The sequence below is a fragment of the Coregonus lavaretus genome, assembly GCF_964263955.1.
Source record: "Coregonus lavaretus genome assembly, contig: HAP1_SCAFFOLD_5361, whole genome shotgun sequence".
NCBI lineage: Eukaryota > Metazoa > Chordata > Actinopteri > Salmoniformes > Salmonidae > Coregonus > Coregonus lavaretus.
The window spans coordinates 807-10,241 of NW_028160997.1; the positions used below are offsets into that span (position 1 = coordinate 807).

General features: G+C 44.3%; 1 protein-coding gene across 1 annotated transcript; it reads left to right on the forward strand.

Moving 5' to 3' along the window:
• Positions 1 to 207: 207 nt before the first annotated feature.
• On the forward strand, positions 208 to 7,747 carry LOC311121229 (5-hydroxytryptamine receptor 2A-like; the record flags this gene model as incomplete). The annotated part of the gene is made up of 4 exons (XM_084195741.1): positions 208 to 403; positions 4,906 to 5,069; positions 5,445 to 5,801; positions 7,178 to 7,747. The coding sequence occupies exons 1-4, from the start codon at positions 280 to 282 to the stop codon at positions 7,745 to 7,747; spliced, it is 1,215 nt and encodes a 404-aa protein (XP_084051867.1). The 5' UTR covers positions 208 to 279.
• Between the last annotated feature and the right edge of the window lie 1,688 nt (positions 7,748 to 9,435).

The following is a 9,435-nucleotide window of genomic DNA, read 5'->3' on the forward strand; positions in this document are numbered from 1 at the left end:
CTCTCTCTCGCTCTCTCTCTCACCGCTCTCTATTTCTCTCACCCCCCTCTCCCTCTCTCTCTACCCCCTCTCCCTCTTTCTCTCTCCCCTCTCTCTCTCTCTCTCTCCCCCTCTCGCTCGCTCGCTCGCTCGCTCTCTCTCGCTCCCTCCTCTCCCTTTCTCTCCCCCCCCCCCCCCCCTCTTCCCCTCTCTCTCCATCCAGATTATGCGTGGCCCCTGCCCAGTGCTCTGTGTCCTATCTGGATCTATCTGGACGTCCTCTTCTCTACAGCGTCTATTATGCATCTGTGTGCTATATCTCTGGATCGATATGTGGCCATAAGGAATCCCATTGAACACAGCCGCTTCAACTCTAGAACCAAGGCCATGATGAAGATAGCAGCTGTATGGACCATATCTATAGGTATGTATAGTACGTGTACAGTGCATTCGGAAAGTATTCAGACCCCTTGACTTTTTCCACATTTTGTTACGCAATACACTTTTTCCAAAATTGATTAAATTATTGTTTTTCCTAATCAATCTACACACAATACTCCATAATAACAAAGCGAAACAGGTTTTTAGAATTTTTTGCAAATGTATTAAAAATAAAAAACAGAAATACTTTATTTACATAAGTATTCAGACCCATTGCTATGAGACTCGAAATTGAGCTCAGGTGCATCCTGTTTCCATTGATCATCCTTGAGATGTTGGAAACCACTCCCCAGTAAAAGGCACATGACAGCCCACTTGGAGTTTGTCAAAAGGCACCTAAAGGACTCTCAGACCATGAGAAGCAATATTCTCTGTTCTGATGAAACCAAGATTGAACTCTTTGGCCTGAATGCCAAGCGCCACTTCTGGAGGAAACCTGGCACCGCTCATTACCTGGCCAATACCATCCCTACGGTGAAGCATGGTGGTGGCAGCATCATGCTGTGGGGATGTTTTTCAGCAGCAGGGACTGGGAGACTAGTCAGGATCGAGGGAAAGATTAATTGAGCAATGTACAGGGAGATCCTTGTTGAAAACCTGCTCCAGAGCGGTCGGGACCTCAGACTGGGGCTAAGGTTCACCTTCCAACAGAACAACGACCATAAGCACACAGCCAAGACAACGCAGAAGTGGCTTCGGGACAATTCTCTGAATGTCCTTGAGTGGTCCAGCCAGAGCCCGGACTTGAACCAAATCGAACATCTCTGGAGAGACTTGAAAATAGCTGTGCAGCGACTCTCCCCATCCAACCTGACAGAGCTTGAGAGGATCTACAGAGAAGAATGGGAGGAACTAAAACAATTTGAACAATTTTAGAATGAGGCTGTAACTTAACAAAATGTGGAAAAAGTCAAGGGGTCTGAATACTTTCTGAATGCACTGTATATATACACACAAACACAAACACACTGGTGCATGCACAAACACACACACACACACACACACACACACACACACACACACACACAGTACTCCTTTAGAAAATGTTGATAATTAGTGGCAGACTTTATTAATTCCTATTTTTCTGCCTACTGGCTGTTTAGCTTTTCAGACTTCCTCCGCTCTCTCTCTCTCTTTCTCTCTATCAATTAAATTAAATTCAAGGGGCTTTATTGCCATGGGAAACATATGTTTACATTGCCAAAGCAATTGAAATGGATAAACAAAAGTGAAATAAACAATAAAAAGTGAACAGTAAACATTACACTCACACAAGTTCCAAAGGAATAGGAAAATGTCAAATTATGTATATATACAGTGTTATAAGGTGTGCAAATAGTTAAAGTACAAAAGGGAAAATATATCAAAATAAATATGGGTGGTATTTACAATGGTGGCAACAGGTCACAACTCTTGCTGCTGTGATGGCACACTGGTATTTCACCTAATAGATATGGGAGTTTATCAAAATTGGATTTGTTTTCAAATTCTTTGTGGGTCTGTGTAATCTGAGGGAAATATGTGTCTCTAATATGGTCATACATTTGGCAGGAGGTTAGGAAGTGCAGCTCAGTTTCCACCTCATTTTGTGGGCAGTGGGCACATAGCCTGTCTTCTCTTGAGAGCCAGGTCTGCCTTCGGCGGCCTTTCTCAATAGCAAGGCTATGCTCACTGAGTCTGTACATAATTTTGGGTCAGTCACAGTGGTCAGGTATTCCAGTTTACTACATGTTTTTTGTTAATTCTTTCCTATGTGTCAAGTAATTATCTTTTAGTTTTCTCATGATTTGGTTGGGTCTAATTGTGTTGCTGTCCTGGGGCTTTGTGGGGTCTGTTTGTGTTTGTGAGCAGAGTCCCCCGCTTGCTTAGGGGACTCTTTTCTAGGTGAATCTCTCTTTCTTTCTCACAATTCAATTCAATTTAAGGGGCTTTATTGGCATGGGAAACATATGTTTACATTGCCAAAGCAAGTGAAATAGATTGAATAACAAGAAAAACAATACTCAGTGACAACATAGTAATAATTCAATCATGATAGCGACATAGGCACTAATGTTATTGGTCTGGTTGGTCATTCCACTGGCTGTACCTACGGGTGTGGCAGGAAGCTACGTACTTTGCTGCAAATGTTAAATAAAGGTTTTTTTCTCCCAATAGATATTGGATTTTCTCCTTTCTCTCGCTCCCTCTCACAGATAAGTAATGTGAATAGGTCTGGGAGACAGCCAGGTAAGAGGGTGACAGGTCAGGTTGTGTGTGTGTGTGTGTGTGTGTGTGTGTGTGTGTGTGTGTGTGTGTGTGTGTGTGTGTGTGTGTGTGTGTGTGTGTGTGTGTGTTTGTGTGTTAGGCAGATAACAAGGTGACAGGTCAGGTTGTGGTTTCAGAACAATCAGAGGATCAGATCACATCAGATTAAGGATTAATTAGAGATTATTTAGATTAGAGAAAAAATTAATTAATCTATTCTCTATCTTTATCTGTCTGTTGACCGGTCTCTCTCTCTCTCTCTCTCTCTCTCCCTCTCTCTCTCTCCCTCTCTCTCTCTTTTCTCTCTCTTTTCCCCTTCCACTCTCTCTCTCACACTACGTACCAGAGGAGGCTGGTGGGAGGAGCTATAGGAGGACGGGCTCATTGTAATGCCTGGAATGGAATCAATTGAATGGTACCAAACACATCAAACACATGGAAAAGTGTTTGACTCCGTTCCATTGATTCCATTCCAGCCATTAGAATGAGCCCGTCCTCCTATAGCTCCTCCCTCCAGCCTCCTATGCTACGTACACCTCTCTCTCTCTTTTCTCTCTATTTCCCCCCCCCCCCCCCTCTCTCTCTCTCTCTCTTTTCTCACTGTTTTCCCCTCCCACCCCCCCTCTCTCTCTCTCTCTCTCCTCACTGTTTTCCCCTCCCAAACCCCCCCCCCCTCTCTCTCTCTCTCTCTTTTCTCACTGTTTTCCCCTCTCTCTCTCTCTCTCTCTCTCTCTCTCTCTCTCTCTCTCTGTCTCTGTCTCTCTCTCTACCTCTCTCTCTCTCTCTCTCTCTCTCTCTCTCTCTCTCTCTCTCTCTCTCTCTCTCTCTCTCTCTCTCTCTCTCTCTCTCTCTCTCTCTCTCTGTCTCTCTCTCTCTCTACACCCCTCTCTGTATTCTTATCTCATCCTTCTCTCTAGACTTATTGATGCCTATCTGGGCTGCCAACAAGGACAAACACTTCATCACTCTCCTCACTCCTTCCCTCTCTTCATCACTCTCCTCCCTCTTCCCTCTCTTTGTTCCCTCCTTCCCTTTCTTTGTTTCCTCCTTCGCTCTCTTTGTTTCCTCCTTCCCTCTCTTTGTTCCCTCCTTCCCTCTCTTTGTTCTCTCCTCCCTCCTTCCCTCTCTTTGTTCCCTCCTTCCCTCTCTTTGTTCCCTCCTTCCCTCTCTTTGTTCCCTCCTTCCCTCTCTTTGTTCCCTCCTTCCCTCTCTTTGTTCCCTCCTTCCCTCTCTTTGTTCCCTCCTTCCCTCTCTTTGTTCCCTCCTTCCCTCTCTTTGTTATCTCCTTCCCTCTCTTTGTTCACTCCTTCCCTCTCTTTGTTCACTCCTTCCCTCTCTTTGTTCCCTCCTTCCCTCTCTTTGTTCTCTCCTCCCTCCTTCCCTCTCTCTCCTCCCTCCTTCCCTCTCTTTGTTCCCTCCTTCTCTTTCTGTCTCTCGCTCTCTCCACGTTGTGTCCATGCATTTCCCAGTCATTAGCCTCCACAAGTACACAATGTACATCTGTCCCTCTCTCCTCTCCCTCCTTCCTTCTCTCTTTGTGGGTCGTTAGCCTCCACAACAAGGACCAAATGTTAATCTCTATCTTCCTCCAACTTCTTACCTTCCTCTCTCATCACTCTCTCATTGCATCCCTTTTTTCTCTCTCCAATGGTCCTCCATAACAACAATGACTCATCTATCTCTCTCTCCTTCTCTCATCTCTCTCTCCATCTCTCTCTCCTTCTCTCTCTCTCCATCTCTCTCTCCTTCTCTCAATCTCTCTCTCCTTCTCTACTCTCTATCTCTGTCCATCTCTCATCTCTCTCTCTATCTCTCTCTATCACGCTCCTTCACTCTCTCTATCTCTCTCTCCTTTTCTCTCTCTCTATCTCTCCTTCTCTCATCCCTCTATCTCTCTCTCCTTCTCTCTCTCCCACCCTCCCTCCCTCCCCCTTCTCTAATGACTACTTATCTTCTCATCCCTCTCTCTTTCTCTCTCTCCTTCTCTCTCTTCTCCCCATCCTTCTCGTAGGAGTGTCCATGCCTATCCTAGTCATCGGTCTACACAACAAGGATAAGGTATACCTCTCTCTTTCTCTCTCTTTCTCTCTCTTCTCTCTCTTCTCTCTCTCCCTCTATTCTAGGTGTGTCCATGCCTAACCCGGTGACCGGCCTTCACAACAAGGACAAGGTGTTCCTCTCTCTCTCGCCCTCCCTCTCTAATCAATTTCTCTCTATTTTCCTCCATCTCTCCTATAGGAGTGTCCATGCCTATCCCAGTGATCGGCCTCCATAACAAAGACAAGGTGTTTGTCAACGGCAGCTGTGTTCTGAACGAGGAGCGCTTCATGCTGATTGGCTCCTTCGTGGCTTTCTTCATCCCATTGGTCATCATGGTTGTGTCCTACTGCCTCACCATACAGGTCAGAAAGTGTTTTGATTGGCTAGTCATTTGATGTTCTGTCTTTTGATTGGCTAGCCAATGAATTCATCCAGCCTCTGATTGAATCCCGTTGGTCATCATGGTAGCGTCCTACTGCCTTACAATACAGTTCTGTCAGACAGGAAATATAACACAGTCCCACTTTGTTGGTGACAACCGCAAATGAGTCTGTTTTGATTGGCCAGCCATGTATTGGTCCATGTATTTGTCAGAAACAACCGGTCATAGGGCAGACAGGCTGGTGGGCCTGTCTATATCTTTTGTTGTTGTTGTTGCAGAGAATGATTGTTATTTGACTAATAATGGGTAGTCCGTCCGTGGTCCATCATAACATCACATCCTGTCTTCCCCCTAGGTCCTCCAGCGCCAGGAGACCGTCTTCCTCTACGAGAGGAAAACTTCCTCCCAGCAGCCACTGCAGCCTCAGGCCACGCCCTCAAACCACCAGTCCCCGCCTCAAAATGTCCTAGTCCTGCCCATAAACATTGAGGCTCCTCCTCCTAGCAGACAAGGAAGTCTGAGCTGCCTGAAAGGGGCGGAACCTGACCGGCAGACCAGCCTCTTAAGCACTTCCCCCTCGGAGAGCATCAGCATAATTCAGAGTTCGGAGGTGGCATCCCAGCTGAGCTCTCCGGCGGGGCGTGACGCAAGGGACAGTCACGGGAGGCGGGGGATGATACAGGCAATCAAGAATGAGAGGCGGGCCTCCAAGGTAAGGACCAACTGTAGGCATCTAGCAGCTTCTCTTCCATTTCCTTCCTTTCCCTTCTGTCCTATTGCATTCCATAGCCTATTATACTCCACTCTAATCTACTCTACTCTGTTCTAGGTTCTGAGGATCTTGTTCTCTAATCAACTCTGTTCTAGTGTGTCCTATGTTCTCTAATCTACTCTGTACTAGTGTGTTCTATGTTCTCTAATCTACTCTGTACTAGTGTGTTCTATGTTCTCTAATCTACTCTGTTCTAGTGTGTTCTATGTTCTCTAATCAACTCTGTTCTAGTGTGTCCTATGTTCTCTAATCTACTCTGTTCTAGTGTGTTCTATGTTCTCTAATCTACTCTGTTCTAGTGTGTTCTATGTTCTCTAATCTACTCTGTACTAGTGTGTCCTATGTTCTCTAATCTACTCTGTACTAGTGTGTTCTATGTTCTCTAATCTACTCTGTACTAGTGTGTTCTATGTTCTCGAATCTACTCTGTTCTAGTGTGTTCTATGTTCTCTAATCTACTCTGTACTAGTGTGTCCTATGTTCTCTTATCTACTCTGTACTAGTGTGTTCTATGTTCTCGAATCTACTCTGTTCTAGTGTGTTCTATGTTCTCTAATCTACTCTGTACCTGTGTGTCCTATGTTCTCTTATCTACTCTGTACTAGTGTGTCATATGTTCTCTAATCTACTCTGTACTAGTGTGTTCTATGTTCTCTAATCTACTCTGTACTAGTGTGTTCTATGTTCTCTTATCTACTCTGTACTAGTGTGTTCTATGTTCTCTAATCTACTCTGTACTAGTGTGTTCTATGTTCTCTTATCTACTCTGTACTAGTGTGTTCTATGTTCTCTAATCTACTCTGTTCTAGTGTGTTCTATGTTCTCTAATCTACTCTGTACTAGTGTGTTCTATGTTCTCTAATCTACTCTGTACTAGTGTGTTCTATGTTCTCTAATCTACTCTGTATTAGTGTGTTCTATGTTCTCTAATCTACTCTGTACTAGTGTGTCCTATGTTCTCTAATCTACTCTGTACTAGTGTGTTCTATGTTCTCTAATCTACTCTGTACTAGTGTGTTCTATGTTCTTTAATCTACTCTGTTCTAGTGTGTTCTATGTTCTCTAATTTACTATGTACTAGTGTGTCCTATGTTCTCTTATCTACTCTGTACTAGTGTGTTCTATGTTCTCTAATCTACTATGTACTAGTGTGTCCTATGTTCTCTTATCTACTCTGTACTAGTGTGTCCTATGTTCTCTAATCTACTCTGTACTAGTGTGTTCTATGTTCTCTTATCTACTCTGTACTAGTGTGTCCTATGTTCTCTTATCTACTCTGTTCTAGTGTGTTCTATGTTCTCTGTTCTGTGTTGTAGGTGCTGGGGATCGTGTTCTTCCTGTTTCTGATCATGTGGTGCCCCTTCTTCATCACCAACGTCACCTACGTCCTCTGCCAGGGTTCCTGCAACGAGCCGCTATTGGCCGAGCTCCTCAACGTCTTCGTGTGGGTGGGATACATCTCCTCTGGAGTCAACCCCTTAGTCTATACATTGTTTAATAAGACATATAGAAGGGCCTTTTCCAGCTATATACGTTGTCAGTATAACACAGGGCCGAATGCAGGGGTTAGCAGTAAGTCGCTAGCTATTCCCACCATACAGTGCTCGTCTCATGCGGTCACGCCCATATTTGGGCATCTTGGAGGGCATGGGAAGAAGGGAAGTGTGGACCGGAATAGCAACTGTCGGAATGGTGGTGGAGGGGGCGGGGCCGACGGGAATGGGATGATCAGAGGGGTGGAGCCTGACGATCCTACAGATGACGGGATGAGGATGGAGATGGAATGCCCCGGGATGATGTCGGAATTGGAACCCAGAATGTCGGAGCTGAAGCTGTCCGTCGACAGCTTCTGCCATTCCCACTTGGAGCGCACCAGCAGCGTCTGATTGGTTGATTGGTTAATTGGATTACGCCAGCTCTGCATCTTATTGGCTGATGATGGACGGACGGACATGAAGTAATGCGAGCGAGGGAGGGACTGTATTGGGCGTGTCTCAAATAACATCCTATTCACTATATAGTGCACTACTTTTAACAAAACTCCCTATTTAGGCATCTCTATGTAGGGCTCTGGTCAAAAGTAGTGCAACGCTATGGGGGATAGGGTAGAATTTGAGACACAGCCACAGTGGGTGGAGTGGACACTTCTGGTAGAAGGGGTCATGGAAGGACTTACCTTGACCCTTAACCCTTGACCTGGGTGTAATAGACTTCTACAATCTAGATAAGAAGATGAAGAAGAAGAACAAGAAGAACAAGAAGAAGACATGATTCAAGGCTGAACAGAGAGAGACTCGAGACTTCATAGTCTATGTTCCAAATGGCACCCTATTCCCTATGTAGTGGATCAAAAGTAGTTCACTGTATAGGGAATAGGGTGGCATGTCGGACGCAGCCATAGTCAAATGCAGTCTAACTTATTGTATAATGGATCTTAGTAACAATTCAGCACCATGTTATAACCAGTTATAACTGGTTAGGACACTACATAACAATACAACAGGTCTGAATTGAGCTTTGTCGGTGTGTATAAAAAAAAGTATATAATGTTTACTAGGCAGACTAGTAATGGTGAATGGAGAAAGGAATGTAACTGAACAAAACTGAACTATAGCCCCATTGACAGTCACAGTACCACCTTGTGGTGAGACAGGGGATAGCACCAAGATCCACCTCATTAAAATGAATGGACCATGTAGCTAGAAGTCAATGGCCCTGACCACTGATACAGGGTCAAATTGTTTCATCCCCCTAATATAGGATTAAGAGTTGGGTAATCTGATCCTAGATCTGAGGTTAGGAGTTACTTCTTAATGCTTGCATGAGGGTGGATGAAGGGGTTGGAAACCCTGGTCTCAGTACAGTGGATCTCTCTCACACATCAAAATGTATTACCTCGTACTGATTGACACGGCAGGCAGTCCTTGAGAAGACGGATCAAACCCAGTACTCATACGCTGAGAGGCTTTATGACTACAGGTCCCAGAGGGCTGCATTTTGTCCCACACAGCCAGCCTAACTCCAGGTCCCTTTATTTCCATATCTTGACCAGAACATAAACCCCACCTCTGCCATCTTTAGAACCATACAGATGTAGGATATTAATTTGAGCACTCTTTTGTTGCTTATAGTGTATTCAAGGTTTAAAAATGCTTCTAAAGTTTGTAATTTCCACTTTAAATATGTCAGACTTGATTTGCCCTAACAAAAAATGTATTAACTCTTACAAAAAAAATGTCCATTCATTATAATCCACAAAAAAATGTATTAACTCTTACAAAAAAATGTCCATTAATTATAATCCACATACTAATTCACATTTGCTGTTGCTGCAGGATTATTTTCCTGCTGTATCAAACTGGCTCAAATTAAGATCCTACATTTGTAGCTGTGATCATAACTCAACCATAACCATAGGCTATAACCCTATCACAGAACAAACCTCACCATAACCAAATCTACATTATATTAGTAACCCTATGGGCATATATAATCCACACAGACCCTGAAGGTTATCCCTGCAACTCATACTCAATGCTGCCACAACCATAAAAAAAAACACCGGAGCACATGA